Genomic DNA, 21,062 nt, shown 5'->3' with positions numbered 1-21,062 from the left:
CCCCACCACTGAACTATCCAGCGTAAGAATGTGATTTCCCCCCAATAACTTAACATCCTGCTACTAAGATTCTTACACTCTCAAACTCCTCATTCCTGGATTCTAACATAGGTTTGTATGAAGTTATGAGCTAAAACATATCTTGATTAACTGCTAGCATTATTGAGTGAGAGCATTGAGAAATGACTGCGCCTGACCCCATTCTAACCACCTTAGTCCTAGGAGCTGGTGTCATTATTATCTCCATTTTAAAGATGAAGAAATTGAGGCACAGAGAGAAGAAAACTGCCCAAGCTCTCATAGATAGTCTATGCCCAAGCTAGTTATTACCCAAGCTCTCATAGTTTGGCTCCAGGATCCTTTTTCTTTTCCTACACACTGTACTGCTTTTTGCTGCATAGTCAATGCAAATATAGCTTTCCAGAAACACGAGACCACGTTCCAAATGATAATGATATGATGATGATAATTATGCAATTATGGAGCAATTTATTAAATCTTTGCCTGTGTTCTCAGGTATCCTATAGCCCCCCCCCCCATTATCTCATTTAATCTTCACAACTTTGGGGCTTAAGTTTTACTATTCTTTTTAATACTTAGGAAAACGGAGACTCAGAGGGCTCAAGGAATTTGCTCAAAGTCCTAGAACTCGTTATTGGTCAACCTGGGATTGAAAGTCCACTGTTAGCACGTATTCTGTATATTTGCTATCTGTCATACTTGCATGAGTTCCTGAGCTCAAGTAGAGAGAACTAGAGTGTTCATGGCAATCTCATATCCAGTACTGACTTTATGACCACCGATAACCAGGAGGACATTTGCTGCCTTCCCCCCTCAAAGTGAAGTTGTGTATGACATAGCTTTAAAACAACTTAATATTCCTGGCTAGGACATATGGTTTGTGACTTGAGAATGCAGCATTTCTGTTAAAAGTAATAGCTTTATTAAATAGCAGTGTCTGTTTATAATTACTGGTTGTAGAGAAAAAGCAGCAGCAGCAGTAGCAAAAAAAAAAAAAATCCTTCAATATATCAAGATTCTCCATTCTTTAAATTTACAGGGAGTCAGTTGATGGAAACAGTCAGATTCGAAGACAGGGAAGAAAAACTGCCAGTCCTAGGTTATGAGTTTTCTTCCTCTTAGAGATGAAGACCAAGAGCCCGAAGAAATATTCTGGCATGTCACCTCAGGCGGGGTGGGCACCTGCCCAGCAGGAGGCAGACCTGTCTTGTCTAGTGACAAGACAACACAGGCTGCCTGCACTGTGGGCATATGCCTGCCCACCTGGGTTCCACTAAATGTTAAGGATGGGGCTATGGCTTGGGTAGGTTAAGCAATTGCCCAAGGTCATAAGACCAAGAAGAGGTAGAGCCCAAATGCAATCCCAGGTAGGTCTGAATTCGAAGTCAAGGATCTTCCCTACAGTAATCTGCCTTTTATCCAGGTAGCCAAAAGAATCTTAGCAGATGGGGGTGAGGATCAGGGCATTAAAGAACAGAATGTTCCTGCTTGGTGGCCTCTCAATAGTCCCAACCTCACTCTTCAGTGTAACTACCAGCAAAGTGTGCTTTTCAAACTTAGGTTTAGACTTTAAATGTTAAAGTTGATGTTAAGAACGTTAGTAAAAGAATCTCTAAATATATTGAATTTTCTCTTTTATACTTTTTCTGGAAAAACTTTCAATGAAAACTTTTAAGAAATTGAAAATAGGCTGGGTGAATAATCCTGGTTTACGTGGTATTTTGAACAAGGCTAATTGTATTAACTTGGTTCCAAAGTATTTTTACCTTTTGTGTAACATATACAGACCCAAAACAACACACACACACACACACACACACACACACACACACACACACACACTTCAAATCATTTTGCCTGTCTCTTTTTGGTGTAATTTGATTAGAAGGTGTTTATCTCCACTTCATGAGTCTCAAAGAAGTATCTCTGTGTGAAGAAATGCAGGGCATGCACCTTTTTCTGGGAAAAAGATTGTGTTTATATTCCAAAGACTAAAAGAAAAAGCATGGTGCTTCATGAATATGGTCAAATCCTTAGGAGATATATTTCAACTCTCATACTTTTTCTGTGCTGGGGGGAGGATGTGAAATCCTTGGGCACATGTGTTAAAACTCAGACAAGGTTTCATAAATGGGCATGATTAACGACTCTGTAAATGTAATTCTCTTCCACTTTAAGACGTTTGTGTGCCATATCAAATAAACTATCACAAAACAGTTTTTAAAATAAAAAATTTAAAGTAAAATAATTTCTTATTTAGTGTATGCACTATGCCAATCACTCTTCTACTTCAAAGATCACTTTCTTACTGGTACCTGTGGGCTGGGGGAGCTGGCTCTTTAGTCTCTGTAACTCTTGTCTTGGAGAATTTGTAACTGGCTAAATGATTAGCCGTTAAATAATCAGAAAATGAAATCATAGTAAATTCCTTCTAAATAGTAAAGCATTTTTTCCATTAAAAATACTCAAGTGGTAGAGCACAGTAGTGCATTTTACTTGGATGTTGAAAGAGAAAAACTAGAGGGAAATACCCATCTGTGGATACAGTTCCTATTTTGAGTGCTTAAAATTTATATGTCAAGGGCCATCTGGCTGGCAGGAGCAAAGCAAGGTGTTCTATTTCTGGGCACAGCTCTAGGAAGTGGCTTCCAAGACTGACCTGATATGAGTGTGAGTTATAGATATTAAAACCAACTTTTCCTCCACCCCAGTACCTCATCCCTCTAGGAATCTTAATAGGCTTTTGAGAGCCTCCATTTGGAGCTGGCTGCATAAAATGATCCTTTGATGAAAAGGGATTGGAACAAGGGTTAAAGCAGACATTGAAAGGTTACTGTAGAGGGCACACTGTTCATACAACCCTCCTTTAATATGTGTGGTGTGCACCTGTGATAAGATGATTCATTACATGGGGCCTCTCTTTGACAAGCTCCATCGTTCAGCCCTCGGGGTTCTGACGGGACAATCCTACACCCGCCCAGGAAATATAACAAGGTCAGCCTTTTCTTTCCCTGGGATGGAGATGGAGATGGTTTAGCTTATAATGCATCTTTGTTTACTCTTTATGTAAAATGCAAAAAAAGGATTTAAGACATTGCGATTCCTGCTCTCTGCGGAACAGGCCAAGCAGAGAGTATGTAAACACAATGCAGAGTAAATAAATAATTCTGGGAGGGAAAATCTTTGCAAGAATGCAAGCTCTGTCTCCCAGCTTTTCCTGAGCACAAAAAGCTATGCAGGAGAAGCAAATGCTCTACCCACCAAGGCTGGTTGCTGGTTCAGGTCTTCAGTTGGAGGGTACCCCTGACATTATCAGCTTCAACTCTTGTTTGCTTTTCTTGCAGCTTTTAGTGTTTTGGGTTACCTGAAGCTCTGTTGGCATGCCGTCTTGGTGAATACAATGTGGGCACTTTATCAGTGTAGAGTAATGGATGCTCTCTTATGCCTTGAGGAAGGTTTACGGGCACTGACAGACTAAAGAGAATCTACAGACATTGCAAGAGACTGCCTAGCTTCCATGATAATCAGCAGGGGACCCCGTCCTATCGTGCTTATTTGCAATCAGCATCTAACTCACCCTTCCCTTTGCTGCTTTTATGGGACATCCTCATCACCTTCCCATACTCGCAGAAGTTGGTTTTATTGCAGCTAGTTTAGAAACCTTATAGCAATTAGGGAAGGGAATTTACAAGCTTCCTTATCATATTCAAAGATTTTAAGTAAAGAGTGAAAAGGTAAAACTGAAATTTGATTCCAAATTTAACTTTTGTTTATTTCAAAGAATGCCACCCTCTCACCTCATAATGACAGGTAACTACTTCAACTAAGGTCATAACATGAGTCACTGCATACAAATAAAAACAAATAAAACTTTGACATTTCAGGGGAAGGAAGGAAGAGTCTTGCTTCTAAAATATAGAAACACTTCCCAACTCTTCTATTCTTGACACTGCTAGTAAACATTATTTATTTGCCTCAAATAGATGCGGTTACATATCACTGTCATGCAAAAGCAATTCATTTCCTTTCCAAGTTCAATCTGCCATAAAAAATTCACTCTTGTTCCCATCTCCCACTCACCTGTCCTTGTGCATTAGTAACTAGTTGACCCGTGACCCCCTGAAGACTGGAGAGGGCATTGCCAAAGGCCTGTGAGCTTGCTATGGAGCCCATGGCTGCTGCAGCCGCGGCGGCCTGACTTGCTAGAGGATTATTAACCAGCTGCAAAGAAAGAAAAGATTAGGGTGAAAACCACCGAGAGGCACAGGCACCACACGCGGACACGACATTCACTCGGGGGAAGCAGTTCTTGCCCCAATTTGCTCATGCAAAGGACCTGGAGCCCCCTGGACAGGCCTGGTGAAGAGTCCCTCTGAAGCTCTGGGCTTGGGGGGAGGATGAACAGGAGGCTGGAAGGAAAACCTTCTCCACCAACACTGGGCTACTTAGTGGAGCGTGGGCTGAGAGATAGGGCAGGACAAGAATGAGTCTGAACTCCAGGAGTGAGGTAGGCTGTTAGGATCTTCCCAGGCAAAGAAATGACTTCACAGGAGTCCCTTGAATTTGTCCTTTAGATTAAACAAAATTGAGTAAATGTTTGCTTTCTGTGATATAATTATGAGAATAAAACAGGATGGAGTGGGGAAGCAAGGATTTTTGTGAATGAATTTGTCATTTACACTTGTAAATTGCATTTTTTTTTTTTTTTGTGGTACTGGGGTTCCTGGAAACCCTTCTACCTCTGGGTTACACTCCCAGTCACCTGTTTTTTTTTTAATATTTTTATTTGGAAACAGGGTCTCTTAAGCCTGCAAGGCTGGATTCAAACCTGTGTGATCCTCCTGTCTCCACCTCCCAAGCGTAGGGATTACAAACGTGTGCCACCACGCCGGGCACAATGTTTCTTTTTAAAATTTATTATTTTATTTTATTTTTCTTAGGGCCATTGGGTGAGGAGTATCTCAGCCTACTTCCTTCTTCAGGGGAAGAAGGAAACAAAAGTCAGTAGGAACAGAAATCTGTGCCAAGCATAGTGGCATATGCCTGTGATCCTAGTATTTGGGAGGCTGAAACAGGAGAATCACAGATTCAAGGTCAGCTTCAAGGCCGGCGCACTGTAACTTAGTGAGACTCTATTTTAAAATAAAAAGTAAAAAGGGCTGAAGGTGTAGCTCAGAGATAGAATGCCTCTGGGTTCAATTCCTAATACCAAAATAAATAAATAAATAAATAAAAATGAAATTTGTGTTTTTAGAGGGTGAGTTTAGGGCTGGGGCATTTTGAGGGTCTCACTCTGACCACGGAATCCAAGATCAATGAGAAAGATCCTTTGGCAAATGTTCAGTTTGATATCTCCTTGCTGTTTTAGCTAATACATAGCCTTCCTTTGGGCTCTTTCCTAGGACAAGAGCAAAACAGGGAGGAAGAAAGAGAGGGAGGAGGGAGACCAGCTTGGGGAGTAGGTTATGGCTGCCAAAATCTGTTTTTCCATGGAGACCAATTCAATATTCTTTATCCTGCCAATTTTCCACGCCACAGGTTTTCAGGCCTTCTGACCATGAGGCAGAAATGTGGCTTGAACTAAAATCTGCATTTAGGTTAATGACTAGATATAAATTCAAGAAACATTTAAACTATTTTCACAGTATTGGTTTTGATACATGAATTTCATTTGTATTTATTCTAGGGTGTTATTTTTTCCCTATATGGTTTCTCTCAAGTACAACAATTGTTGTGTATAATAATGCACTTTCCATCTCCAGTTCCCACATCCATGAAATTCCTGCATTTTAGCAGAAACCTGCCAAGACTAAGACTTGGTGGGAAAAAAAATTAATGCCATATTTAATTCAAGTCCTGGTTGTTCTTCTAAAAATGCTTCTTTTTAGCTTTTTTTCTTTACTTTCTTCATTATTTTCTCTATCTTTCTTTTCTCTCTCTCTTTTCTTCCCTTCAACTTTCTTTCCTTCCCTCAAAACACATTTCATAACTTAATTCTTTTGGAAATTTGCCTAGAGTTCATATCATCTGATGGGGAAGGAAATACCAATTATCAGAGAAAATGAAAAAGGGTAGAATTTTAAGAATTATTTTTCATTAAGGTGATAACCTTACCTTAATGGTTTCTTTACTTAATTATAACCAAATCTCACATAACTAGTGTTATAGTAATTCTGTTGACCCAATACAGTGTTTTAGAAATGAACATTTATTTTAAGTTCATGACTATTTGTCTTTTGCCTTTATTTTGCTCCCAAAAATCAATGATGATTTTTTTTATGGAGAGAAAAAAACTCTTATTCTTTGGCCTAAAGAGAAACCCTGTCTTATTCCAGATTATCATCATTAGATTTAAAATTCAGGTTTGCCTTGTTCTTGATTTCCTGACTATGTTGGTCTAAGTGAGGTGAGTAATGGTATATGCCTAGAGAAAACGCTCCCTATTTTTAGCTCGACTACCTAAATGGAGAAAAGTTCATGTTGTGTTCTTCCTTTCAGCCCTCTAGTGAGGAGACTGTTTAGGGAATATCCTTCTCTAACCGCCAGCATAGACACGTGTACCTGCACATGATTCCCAGGTCATCTTTCAACTGCTTTGCTTATATTTTTATGCAATGCAAGTTGAAATCATAATAAAATTCTTGAAATTCAGGGAGATCTCAAAATAAGCTTCTTAGGCCAGGCGTGGTGGCACACGCTCATAATCCCTGCACTTGGAAGTTGGAGACAGGAGGATCGCTGAGGCTTAAGAGACCCTGTTTCCAAATAAGAATGTAAGATAGGTCTGGGAGTGTAGCCCGGCGGTAGAAGGGCTCCCAGGAACCCCAGTACCACACACACACACACACACACACACACACACACACACACACACACGAAAAAGCTTCTTAATCCTTAAATATGGGGGGGAAATTTAAATCTGTATATATAGAATGCTCTCTGAAGAAGACAAATAATTACTCCTATTTAATGAAGAGAAAATAGTTTTAATAATTGTCACTTTCCTAATATATAGACCAGTAAAAATGTATGTAGAAAACTGTAGAATCACTTTCTGGATATAACACAATAGTGGAGATTGAGAATTCCCAATGATTCAAACACTAGTGTGTGGTTCAGCTGTTGCCCTATGTATTTACTGCAGATTTGGATGTTGCAGAAAGGTTAAATAATAATTATAAAAATAAAGCAAAATATTTATTTAAAATGGGTTTCTGGGCTGGGTGTGGTGGTACATGCCTGAAATCCCAATACTTGGTAGGATGAGACTGGAGGATTTCAGGCTTGAGGCCAGACTCAGCAATTTAGCAAATCCCTTACCAACTTTGTCAGATTATTTTTCAAAATAAAATAGAAAAGGGTTGGGGGTATAGCTTGGAGGTAGAATGCTCCTAGGTTCAATCCCCAGTACCCAAAAAGGGGGCGGGGGTTAAGTAGAGGTGCTCCAAAGCTTTGTATTAGTGGGCTAGAAATAAGTACACTTCAACTACTTGGAAGGTTGCTTTGACAATCACAAATATACAGATTTCATTTATTTCTAACTGTTTATTTCCTTTATACCCGGCTCTAGATTGAAATCTAATTTGTTCTCCTTTTTGCTACCTTTCCCTTTCAATGGAGCAAATCCAACTCAGATGACTCTCTTACTTCCTGCCCGACTTCTGAGAGGGTCTTTGTGAACGGTGTCTGTCGGATTCTGGGGCGAAGCCTCAATGGCCCATGACTGTAGAGCCAGAACTCCGAGTGCTCTGGGGGGCACGCACAGGGGGTACAGGTCAGGCCGTAGCATGGTGGACCGTGAGTGGTCTTGATGGCCGTAGCTTCATTAAGATAAGTGGCAGGGAGAGGGGGTGGCCAGGAAACCACAAGTGTTTTCCTCATCACTGCAGGTCACGTCCTGTCAGCAGTGTTCCCATCAGGACTTATTCTTGATTGGAGACTCAGGGTAGATTTGGGCAGTGGCAAGCCCAGGCTCAATAAATGCACGTAAGAAGCACATTCAAGTTCCAGGGCCAACTGGAGACTTTGAGGCTGCTGTCAAATTTTTGTCTTCAGACCTTTCTTTGCCAATGTACCTCTCCAGCAAAGGATGGCCCAAAGGAAGTCTGACTGTGTTGTGTGGTCATGTCTTGAATACATCATCTCCAAAGGCATGCTGAATTCCCTGGTGCATACTGGTTTATAAATGTGGAAGCCCTCAAAGTAAGGATTTGTTAAAGGTGAGAGCTCTTATGTCATAGCCAAATGGATTCTGGGCCTGAATATATTAAGGGATAATTCTGGATCCACAGCTACCCTAGAAACTCACTCATAAAAACACTGACTTCTTGATATTTTTCTCTCCCCTAAAGTTTTACAGAATAAAATAAAATACTTTAAAAAATCATTTTATAACAATGAGGTACAGTTCCATGATGGACAGTTCCTTACTTTTCTCCTGCCCATCATTAATGCAGCTCAGAATAAAACACTGCCTTGGAAGCCGGGCGTGGTGGCACATGCTTATAATCCCAGTACTTGGGAGGCTGAGACAGGAGGAGCATGCAAGTTCAAAGCCAGCCTCAGCTACTTAGTGAGGCTCTCAGCATCTTAGTGAGATCCTGTTTCCAAATAAAATATAGAATAAGCCTGGCGTGGTGGTGCACGCTTGTAATCTCAGCATTTGGGAGGCAGAGACAGGAGGATTGCAGTTCGAGGGCAGCCTCAGCTATGTAAGTGAGGCCCAGTTTCAAAATAAAGAATAAAAAATAGGGTGGGGGGGTGTAGCTCAGAGGTCAAATGCCCCTGGGTTCCATCCCAGACCCAAAAAGTATATATATATACATATATACATATATATATGTATATATCTATGTATATCTATGTATATATATGTATATATGTGTGTATATATGTGTATATATGTATATATATGTATATGTATATATATGTATATGTGTGTGTGTATACACACACATACACACACATACACACACACACACACACAAATATATATGTCTGGGAGTGTAGCCTGGAGGTAGAAAGCCCCTGGGTTTCATCCCCAGTATCACAAAAAACAAAACAAAACAACAACAAAACACTGCCTTGGTATGTGACTATAAGCAAATTATGCCTCATTTTCTCACAGGTAAAGTGGGTATAAAAACAATACCATACTCGGGGTTGTTATGAGAATTAAATGAGATAACAGAAACATTTTAAAACAGTACCTGGCATTTATCATGTTCTTTAACAAATGTAAGCTAATGTTCTCATAGTTCATATTATGCATGAGGATTTTGAACTAATAAATTTATCAGAATTAGAATTTGCCTCCATAAATATCTTCTTACCATGGAATAGTGTGAACAAGAAGAGTTATTCGCTATTTTTACAGCAGTTTTATGTTACTTTTTAAAAAGAGGTTGGCTTGAAAGAAGCTATTAACCACCTAATACTGCGATTAGATGAGGTGAGTTTCATGATTTAAATGACAAATAGGCTGTTTAAAAGCAGTTTAGACTGGAGGGTATCCCCAAACAGTATTTATTACACAGCTTCACCTGCTTGTCTTGGGTCTTTCATTTTTGATAGGACTTGCTCATTTTTAGAGAAAGCAGTGTTCTTATTCTGAGGCCAGGAATAGTGGATGATAGACCAGTGAGAGAAACATTACCTTCTTTGTAGTATATACCCTCACTTTAATAAGTTCACTTAGTGATTGACTTCGATATGTTTAAGTACATTGTGTGCTTTAGAGATTTTCCTCTTTTCCCCTCCTTTCTCCTCCTTTAGGTTGTCTTGTTTGCTCCTATATAGGATTTCCTCTTTCAAGAGTTCCTCCTATGACCCATTTCTCCCTAACTCTCACATATTAAGGAAAGCATCTGATTTCTTATTTTTGGGGACTGACTAATCTCACTTAGCATAATGTGCTCCAGTTCCATCCATTTCCCTGAAAATGATGTAACTGAGTTTTTTTCTAAGCCAAGCAAGGGAGGGAGGGAAGGGGATGGAATGGGGTGGGAATTGGGTAGGGGTTAAATCAGCGATGAGTGCATGTTTGTACACACAAGTTTTTTACCCCAATAAGTTGTATGAATATAATGCACCAATAAAAAAATTTAAAAAATAATAAAAAATAAGTTCACATAAGGACATTCATTTTGGGATTTTATTTGTTTCATGTCAAAATATTGTGAAATATTTTATCTCACAATACTGATTTCACAGTAAAGGCATTACAAAAAGATTTGCAAAAGAAATTATCTTAGGATTTATAGTGATTTATTATTTTCTTACATATCATATAGATAACAGGTACTCATCTCATAATGAGAATAAAGATATATTTCAAAATCTTATGCTCTGTGTATCTCTTTACTATCTGTGGACACCCTGTGATGAGAAAAAAAAACAACTTTTAATAGTCTCCCCAAGGAGCACTCTTTGATGACATCACATGTATGACAACATACAGATGTCACCATAGATGACATACATCATCACCTGATGGAGGAGTGATTTTTTTAAAACAAGACTTCTCCTTATTCTCTTTCTCTGAAAGATCTTGGCAAATAATCTAGCTTTCTGGAATCTGAACATTATTAGTCATAATGTTTTTCATGAAAATATGTTGATTATATTATTCTATTATTATAATTCTCATTTACAAAAATATGGCAGCTTGATTAGACAATTTAGCTATGATATTATATTCCTGTGTTTAAACTGTTATTCAGAGAGGGCTTTAGGAATGCAGCGGACTCACAATGTTTCTTTGGAGCCTAATCGCCCATGATCTATCATTCTATCATTTTACTCATGAGCTATGTGGGTTTTATGGAGTATAGATTTTGGAATAGCTTTTTTTTTTTTTGCTTACTAACTTTTCAATTTGGAACTCTGAAACTGTGGTGCCATTTGTTTTTAAATGAGGATATTTAGAAATTCATTTATTGCAATTTACTCTCCATTTAAGGTACAAAATGACTAACAGTGACTGCAAACAGGAAGACAGCTGCAGCATTTTGAGTTCATTTACATACATTAAGACCTTGACTTTCCCTGTACCCATATGTTTGAAAAAAATGTCTTTTGGATCCTTGGGACTCTTTTAATTAAATCAAAGACTTCTACTTCTTCCCACCCTTCTTTCAAAGAGTCAAGGAAATGTCAGTAGACACATATTGGATACTTCTGAAACTCTCCTTCCCATTCACATATCTCATTATTCTTGATCAAATCTTTAGAGACACTTTCTTCTACTTTATCCAAATAGCATTGTAGAGATTCATGGTAAAACAGCAGTGCGAATTAGAAATGATGTCCAGGATTTGCTTGAAAATAGTCTGCAATGAGCTAGGTGTGGTGGCGCACAGTTGTAATCCCAGTGCTTGAAAGGCTGAGACAGGAGGATATTTGGGGCCAGCCTTGGCAATTTAGTGAGACTCTCTGTGACTTATTGAAACCGTGTTTCAAAAATAAAAAATAAAATATGACTGGGGTGTAGCTCAGTGTTAGAATGCTCCTGGGTTAAGTCCACAGTACCAGATGGGGAGGGAGAGAGAGAGAGAGAGAGAGAGAGAGAGAGAGAGAGAGAGAGAGAGAGAGACTGACTAACGGAGAGTAGTGGGTAAGAAAAACAAGAGGCCTTCAGGCCTTGTGTTGGTTGTTGTAGGAGGTGGGTGGTGGCAGAGAATGTGGACATTGGTTATTTTATTATGGGGGTGCAGAGGTGGAGATGGAGTTAGGATATGAAGCCTACACCCCCCAGTCCTGCCTTATGGACTAGAACAATGCTCCAGGTACACAGTGGCATGGGTAGAAGTAGAAGCGCTGCTTTCCTCAGATTACGATGTATTTTGTGCCCCTAGGCATAAGCAGTGCTGCTTGGGAGCCAGGTGGCGATGTGACATCAATTAGAAAGTTGGCACTCTCTCTCCTGTACAGCCTCACTGTGGTGGGACTTTAGGGGGTATCGGTCCACTTGAGCATTTAGATGGTTTATAGCTGGAGGTCACTGAATGCAGAATTAAAAAGTGAAGCCACTCAGATGGCTTTACAAAGTCTGGACATCAATGCAGGTGGACCTAGAGGACTGTTGGTAAGCACAGGTGGACACTCTGTAGAGTATTATGGGAGAGAGAGGGGGGGGAGGGAGAGGGAGAGGGAGAGGGGAGGGGGGAGGGGAGGGGGAGGGGGGAGGGGAGAGAGAGATGCTGTGGGGGCCTAGGTCCAAGTTACTCAGTATACTTGAGATTTGCACTGAGAGAGCAAGAGAGCTCAGGGACAGAAGATGGAGGGAAAGGAAATAAATCCGGCAGATGCACTGTGATTTGGTGGCAAGCCATTAGAAAACTCTCCAAAGAGATGCATTTCTTTTATATTTTTAAATTTACTGCTAAAACAGTCAGGCCCAGAGTTGAGGAAACAAACTAGCTTTCAACTTAACCCAATCCATTTATTTGATTTTGAAGTAGAGAGGTCAGCATTATGGAAACACACCAGGTCTAAATCAGATTTTACCCGAGTTATATGTAGACAAATACTGTGTTACTACAAGCCTACACATCTCATTTCCTTTTCTGTCTAGCCCTCCATTTAATAACCTGAAAAATCCATCTTTTTATGGCATTTTATGCTATTTTCTTACTTATACACAATAGTGCTACTCTTACCAATTGCCTATTTTCATGGCACATTAGTTAGGTGAATTTGTTATTTCAAAAATTACTCTGTCTGTTTTTTTTATTCTATCATCCAGTTTAGCAAGTGATTGGGAACACTCATGTAATGAAAGAAAAAAGAAGGCAATTCTTTTTTTTTTTCTTTTTAGAAATAAATTGTTACCATGGTACAACAGCTAGTATTATTCTAGTTTTAGCTTACAGGAAGGTGCAGTCCACTCCTTAGGCACTCACTCATGCCTAATTTATTTGTTACTTCTCATCACTTGTTGAGTTTCCACAAAGGAAACTAGGTGCTACAGAGACAGACAAAAAACAAGAAAGGCGGAGGGATGCAGAGGAAGGCCAGCGCTGGTCCTGTCCTAGGATGCTCAGGGCAATTTTGACCATCAGCTGTTCCCTGGTAGCCATGATGCAGGTTCTACGCCAGGTCTCAAGAATACAGAGGTGAACAGGACAAGAGCATCTTGCCTCCTAGAACTTCTAGTCCTCTCACCCTCCTGGCCACTGCTATCTATCTATCTATCTATCTATCTATCTATCTATCTATCTGGAACCTTCTCCAGACCTGGGAGAATTTGGGAGATTTCCTGGGATGGATTTCTCAGAATTGAGTCTTAAAGAATGGCTAGGAGTTTAATGACTGGAAGGTGAGAAGAAGAGAGAAAAGGCTTCTCAACTGCCGGGAACAATGTAGTTGAAGATGTGCAGGTGAGGAACAGGAGGCTGGGTGTGTGGAGGCGCTAGTGTGGCTCTGGTGACATTTGGGGGAACATGAAGTTGAAGGGGGAAAGCAGCAGATGAGGAGGTAAGGTGTGTTCTTATGGAGAGAGGACTTAGTGTCTCAGTTCATGAGTTTCTCTTTTTTCCTGAGGGCATGAGTAGAGGAGAGTGAGCAGATCTAAATTTTGGAAAAATGACTTTCCAAAGGCTGAGTTGGTCTGGGTGGAGGTGGGTCAGATTGGAGGCAAAGGGGAACAGGAGGCCCAGGGAGCAATGACAGAGGAGCTCTTTGCCTCTAGCCTGACCTATCTTCACCCTGACCAATGACAGAAGGATATTTTCCTTTGTTAAAAGAGGGGGCTCAGCTTGGGGTAAATTTGTACAGAAAAGTCCAGTTTGTTTTACCATCCACTCATTCAGTAAACACTGAGCATCAACTATATGTCAGGTACTGTTCTGTGGTTTCTCCTCAAAGTGCTTCCATGACAGGGGATGCAAATATGCAAGCTGATAATTAAAAGCCAGTAGGTACAGGCCAGAGTAGAGGTAAGCTCAGTGAACCTTAGAAATAATGGAGTCTGGCTGACTTAACAGAGGAAGTGGCAGGGGAGTCACGAAAGTTCACCGAAGAATTAATAGAAGTTTAGTCCTGCATAAATTGCAGATGAGAGAAGACAGACAATTAGAGCAGAAGAAAGAACAAGCACAGGATTATGGGGCCATCAGAAAGCTCCTGCGTGTCCAGCACGGTTAGGGCAGGAGACGGGCTAGGGAACTTCTGAGTTTTGAAGACAGGGAAAGAAGGTGGGAAGCATAAATTAGGAACCACATGTGTGGATGGTAGGCATGTTTTCATACCTGATCAAGTCTCCTGTGAGTTGTTGCCATGAAAACACATAAGTATTTGTGTACTTGTGAATCATTACGGGGATAATCTTAACGATTTTGCATCCTGGAATGCAACACTAATTGATCATCAAGACATGAGATGATTTCACTTACTGAATATGAAGGGATGTTTAAACTGCCGTGTGCCCTTAAATGAACAATTAATCCTTGACTAATAGAAACAAAGCAATCATCTTTTAAAATACAAAGTGTTCTCTGCTACAAAAAATTACAATAGTGGATTATGAAGGAGCACCATCCGTGGCTAGGTCTATGTGTTATGACCAAGGTGTAATTTTTTTTTAAAATTTTCACTTTATCAATTAACTAATGGTGCCATACTACTTTATAATAAAAGCTCAGATTTCTGAGAATCTTTCCAGGAGAGATGGAAGTCTTTTATTTACTTTGGAACTATTTTCCTTTTGATCATGTATATTTTCTAGAGATTTTATTTTTACTGAAAGGCAAGAACCTTTTTAAAGTCCAATCAATTCAATTTTCACAAATAAAGAATAAACATATATGCTTCCTCTTGCTTCTATCTCTACGATCACATTGCTTATTAAAAAGCTCATAGCAAATGTTATGCATAATATTTTGGTTTTTATCAATCCCTGGGCAAATAAAGATCCTTGAAAAAGCTGTTACTAAATTTTATTATGCATAATGGCTTGATTGACTCATAAAATCTAGTCACCAAACAGTAGTTAAAGAATCTTCCCACAAAACAATATTACATTTGGGTTGAACATTATTTTTCCCCAAGGACCAGTAGAAATCAACCCATTTGTTTTTAGTTTCTGCCACTAAACCTTCTTAGAAAAACATTTTTATTGAATTCACAATAAGGATAAGATATACCACTTGGACTAGAGAGAGAAGAAAATACCATTTCTGGTTGTGCCACACAGCAGGTTTTTATACATAGAAAATATCATTTCTGGTTAATGCTATATAGCAAATTTCTGTTAATATATTCTGAATTAATACCCATGTGAGATCCTTCATCATAAAATGTACAGTACTTTTGGTAGATGGTTCAAGAGGCATCTCTGAACATCAGAAGAGGAGCTGTCACACCTATATCAGCTGGACCGCAGCACAAGTCCCAAAAGAGAATTTTATGCCATTAGGAAAAACAAATGGTCCAAATTATTAGAGAAAATACGACTCTGCAAAAGATAAGTATATGAAAGAGAAAGCAAAAACACGACCAGAATGCTCAAAGGTAAATAAAATCCTTCTGTACTCTCAAAATATATTGGTTATAGGTTGTTCAAAAACCATTAAGCTAACAATAAGAACCGCTACCTGTAGGAGCCGTAAGCCAAGAAAATATAAAAAGTTGTTGTATAGATCGTTTGGGAAGTTCCCATTAATAAAACTGAACATGGGTTAAAAAACATAAAGCTTAATCTCACCAAGAGCAAAAGCAAGGTTGTGTCAGAATTTTACACATTTAGGGAGAAGAGAGCAGGTGGTCAGCGACTGAAGAAATCGATCTTCCCAATCAAGAAAGAGAAATGCATTTTAAGTTTCTTGCCAATATTGGCCAATGCTGAGCAATGCCCACATTTATAGGCAGGAATTAAGTAGCTGGGGATGCAGGAAAACCCAGAAGTCAGGGCACCTACTCTCTCTTCCTGATTCCACCTCGCCTTGCCTGAACCTCCACGTCCTTGTTGGTAAGAAAAGGAGATTGAACTACGTCAGTGGTTTTCAAGTGTGATCTCTAATGGCAGCAGTGGGGCTTTCTACCACTGTGGCTTTCAGGGTGTGGTTCCCGGACCAGCCATAGTGGCATTGCCTGGGAACTACTAAAAACACAATTTCTCAGCCTCCCCAGGGTCCCAGACTAGCTGACTCAGAAACTCTGAGGCTTGCAAGCAGCAATATGGGTTTTAACAGTGTTGCAGGAGATGTTGATTCACACAGAAATCTCAGAACCCTTGAAACATGTCATTTTTAAGATTCCTTCAAATGGTAAAAGTCTATGGTTGTGTTAGTTTTCCATCACTGTATCAAAATACGCAAAGGAACCAACTTATATGGAGAAAAAGCTTATTCTGGTTCACAGTTTTAGAGGTTTCAGTTCATTGTTTCTTGGTCCTATTGCTTTGGGACTATGGAAGCACAGTACATCATGGTGGGAGTGTATAGTGGAGGAAGTTGTTCACCTCATGGTTGGCTGGGAAGTAAAGAAAAAGAGGAGGAGGGGCCAGGGTCCCAATACCCGCTTTCAAGAGCATGCCCCCAGAACCTAAACTTACTTCCCATAAGGTTCCACTTCCTAAAGGTTCTACCATCTCCCAATAGCTCCACAAGCTGGTGAGCAAGCCTAAACACATGGACCTTGGAGGACATTCAAGATCTAAAATATAGAAATGATGCCGGGCGTGGTGGCACATGCTTGTAATCCCAGCGCTTGGGAGGCTGAGACAGGAGGATCGCACAGGTCTGAAGCCAGCCTCAGCTATTAGGCTCTCAGCAACTTAGTGAGAGCCTGTTTCCAAATAAAATATTAAAAAATAGGTCTGGGAGTATAGCCTGGAGGTAGAAAAGCCCCTGGGTTCCACTCCCAGTACCACACACACACACACACACACACACACACACACACACACACACACAAAACAGAAACGATAATATTAAAATGGAACAGTGCTATAAATTTTTTGAGTTCTCATAAGAATTCCTTTTTTTTTTTTTGGTGGTGGTACTGGGGTTCCTGAAAATCTGTCTACCTCTGGGATACACTCCCAGACCTATTTTATATTTTTATTTGGAAACAGGGTCTCTTAAGCCAGCGGGATCTGGCTTCAAACCTGCGCGATCCTCCTGTCTCCGCCTCCCAAGCGCGGAGATTACAAGTGTGCACCTCCATGCTCAGCTTCTCATAAGAATTCGAAGTAAATATATTAGCTAAATGTAATATCCTTAATCTGCTTTAGCAAGTGGAACCATATGGCTGGAAATAAGTATTTACTGAGTCAGGGCTCCTAGTAAGTTTCTAACACAGCTGTGCAGTTGACTCCTGTGTTAGCTTCCAGCAGCCCACGGTCAGAAGCAGGAGGTACATGAGCACCCTTGGGCTGCACCACATGTGATCAAAGCCATCACAGTGTTCTAGGGCAGGAGCAATAGAATCCTAAATTTATAATAAAAAATGAGTTACCTGATTTTTAAAAGATGATGACTGCATGTCAGCCAGGTGAAAATTTTCAGACTAGCAAGGACTAAGGACTGACAAATGTCAGTTTTGTCTATATACTAAAAAATACCCCTGCAGGAGGGAAACAAAGGAGTTTCATTACTATGAAACTCAGGCAGAGATACAACTGTTGGGATTTGTACAGCTTAGTTAGTATGAAATTCCAGAATAATTTGAGATCGGGGGGAACATACTCATGTGCCTGGATGGTAGTAAGCTTCACTCATTTGGTTTTTCAGATTAGCATGTGCACTGCTTAGTTCTTGTTTTGTGTATTGCTTTAAAAAACAGATGTACCAGCTGGCTATGGTGGAGCACAACTGTAATCCCAGCTACCCAGGAGGCTGAGGCAAGGGGATGGCTAGTTGGAGGCTAGCCAGAGCAACTTAGCGAGGCCCTGACTCAAAAGAAAAAATAGAAAGGGCTGGGGATGTAGCTTAGTGGCAGAGTGCCTCTGGTTTCAATCTCTCAGTATATCAAAACAAACAAATGAATAAAAATAAAAGCACCTTTTATCATTCTTTATGCTTGTATACTTCTCAACTGAAGAAAATAAATAAAGCAAAATGGCTCAGTATAAAAAAGAAGAGAGTAAAGATAAAACATACTTTTGCTTTTGGGAGGTGATTATATAATGATTTTGTGGGGGAACATCACTAAATTAAAATGCAGAAATAGAAAACAAAAATAAAACAATGCCCCCCATCACACAAAACCTCAACAAGTTAAATAAACATGTTTACTTTTTTTTTTAAAACATTTTAGTTTTAAGAACTTGGATAAATTGACTAAGATAGTTGCATGCATTTTTAAAAGAAAGCCATCAAGGAACAGGGGAAAATGGAATTTTTAAGAATTTGTCAGAAAAAATGAAAGCTTATAATTTCTTTAGAAAAAATTATTTATATCTTGTAGGTGTGTGGCCTAACAAGCAGTGATATTTTGTTAGAACACTTGAGAATTACTGTAATTCTCAAGGTATGTTTGGTAGAACTCTGGTCCCAGGATTTGCTCTTTAATAAAAGGTTTGGGAATGAAATAGGTTTGACAAACATCACATGATGCATATGCCTCCCGCTGATTTGTAACGCATCTCAGCATATTAAAAGTCCTGGAAGCTGTCTATTGGTAAAGAAACCTGTTCAGCTGGCTTAACTCTATTTCCCAATATTGTTAGATCATAAAACTCCTTTTCATGGGATATCACAGTAAGACTCTTTAGAACTGTGTCCTATGCTATGCATTCTGGGAAACGCTGGGTGATATATCACTTTGCTACACGCAGATTTAACAAGTACACTAATGGAATAAACTCGTAACGTGAATTGCTGTTTTTATCAACTATTTTTGGAGTTGAGCATCCAAACATGGATGCTCCATAAACTAGCTAGGTCTGGAAAACATTCCTTCTGGTACTTTAATGTTCTTGCAAATTAGTGGAGATAAAATTTATTGATTTAAAAAGTAGGGAGATGCATGAGCTTTGGGAATGCACAAACACATTCCCACTAAGTGACCATCATGGTAATATTTATGCATTTCTATTAAGTGCAATACGAAATATCCAGTGAGCCTAATAGTGTCCGATGGTGTCCCCATCACTACCTGACGTGGCACCTTCTATATCCCACAGAGAAGAGGTGTGAATGGGATACACACATGTTAGAGAAGACACTCAGGAAACACTGGACGTGGGTTCTGTGTAGGTAGGCTATGGGTTCATTTCTAAGGCTGTAAGTTTTAATTTGTAGGCAACTTCCTTAATTCTGGCTGGAAAGTCTCCTTTTTTCTATTCATATATGCCTTAGGAGATAATTGCTAAATGGCTACAAAGACTTTTTTTGTTTGTAAACTGGAAATAAAACAATGTTACCTACTAAATTAAACAAAGAAATCTATTTTCATATATATACATACATATTACTATAGTAAAAATATTTTTGTGTTAAAAGAAGATTCACATTTAGTTTTAAATTTTACAGTTTCTATGACATGTAATTAAACATTTATATGACATATAACTATGATATGTAAACTATACATTTATATGATATTACATATGTATATGACATGTATATGTCAGAGAAACTATAAAATATATATGTATACATATATAACTACATACAAATATGTATTTATATATTTTATAGCATATATATATTATATATATATATACATATTTTTTGGCATATTTACCAGTACTGAGGATTGAACCCAGTATATGCCCGGTAAGCACTTTATCACTGAGCTACATCCCTAGCCCCAACTTTAATTAATTAATTAATTAATTTATTTATTGCAGTACTGGGGATGGAACTCGGGGCATTCTACCTCTGAGCTACAACCCCAGCTCTATTTTATTATTTATTTATTTATTTATTGATTGATTGATTGATTGATTGTACTGGGGATGGAACCTAGGGGCCTTCTACCTCTGGGCTATACTCCCAGACCTATTTTATATTTTATTTGGAAACAGGGTCTCTTAAGCCAGCAGAGGCTGGCTTTGAACCTGCGCGGTCCTCCTGTCTCAGCCTCCCAAGCACGGGGATTACAAGTGTGTGCCACAACGCCCGGCATTATTCTTTATTTTGAAACAGGGTCTCACTGAGTTGCAAAGGGCCTCACTAAGTAGCTGAGACTGGCTGCGCAATCCTCCTGTCTCAGCCTCCCAAATGTTGGGATTATAAGCGTGCATCACCATGCCCAACTCAACTTTTTTCTTAAACCTTAGAAATATTGATGAATAAATTTATTTGCATCCATAGAGCAGTTGATCTACTTCACAATCGCAAGAAAGTTACTCAAAGATATTGGCATGGTTATATCCAACTTTCTGAGAAAAGTTTCTGTGATATAAAACATAGTCATTGTAAGTTATAATTAAACTTTACAATGAAGTACCTTATTCTAAAATAAATCAACTTTGTAGTTTATAACTTGTCATTGACAAAAATTTTTTGAAGCATGTCAAAATTAAACTAAAAGTAGAATTATTGTTCCCAGAAATAAATTTATTCGAAGCATGATATAATCATGTGTTGTTGTCTTTTTCTTTAGTTTTTACTTATGGATGTAAAAACATGCTATGGCACAATGGCTTGTCATGTATTGCTAAAATGTTTCTTACGGCCATTGGTAGTAATACTCTGATCACAACAGATATATTTTTTTTGTGACAAACATCTTTTCCAAAAAGGGGAGGGGAGTTAATAAACTGATGTAGAAGTGTAGAGAGATGTCCATAATTTGCCCCAAATGAAACAACAAAATTATGGTAAATAAACACAGGAAATGTAGTGAAATTGCATTTCATCTTAGAAAACTTTTGAAACAATCTTATAATTTTCTAAACATTTTTCATGCATCTCTCTCATGAACTTTCTCATCTAATATTCAAATAGGGATCATGTAATACCTTATAAAATAGATTATTTCATGTAGAAATGATTTCAGATATGAAATGGGCTTTTTGTACTGGCCATCAATTTAACACAATAAATACAAGATGAACTTGTTAGCAAAGTAAGTACCTTTCTCCCTTCTTA

The 21,062-nt window shown here is 39.0% G+C and overlaps 1 protein-coding gene across 1 annotated transcript in view; it reads right to left on the bottom strand.

Annotated features, from left to right (window-relative positions):
• Positions 1–21,062, bottom strand: part of POU6F2 (POU class 6 homeobox 2) — a gene marked incomplete at its 5' end in the record, with an annotated part of 485,527 nt that overhangs the window by 52,393 nt on the left and 412,072 nt on the right. The window contains one exon of the mRNA XM_080701414.1: positions 4,102–4,242. Coding sequence (XP_080557540.1) covers positions 4,102–4,242 — 141 coding nt within the window. The remainder of the gene's footprint in view (positions 1–4,101; positions 4,243–21,062) is intronic.

Source organism: Muscardinus avellanarius, assembly GCF_963383645.1.
Source record: "Muscardinus avellanarius genome assembly, chromosome: 9".
Lineage (NCBI taxonomy): Eukaryota > Metazoa > Chordata > Mammalia > Rodentia > Gliridae > Muscardinus > Muscardinus avellanarius.
The sequence above is the reverse complement of the archived record's forward strand: the minus strand, read 5'-3'. Positions and strand labels throughout refer to the sequence as shown.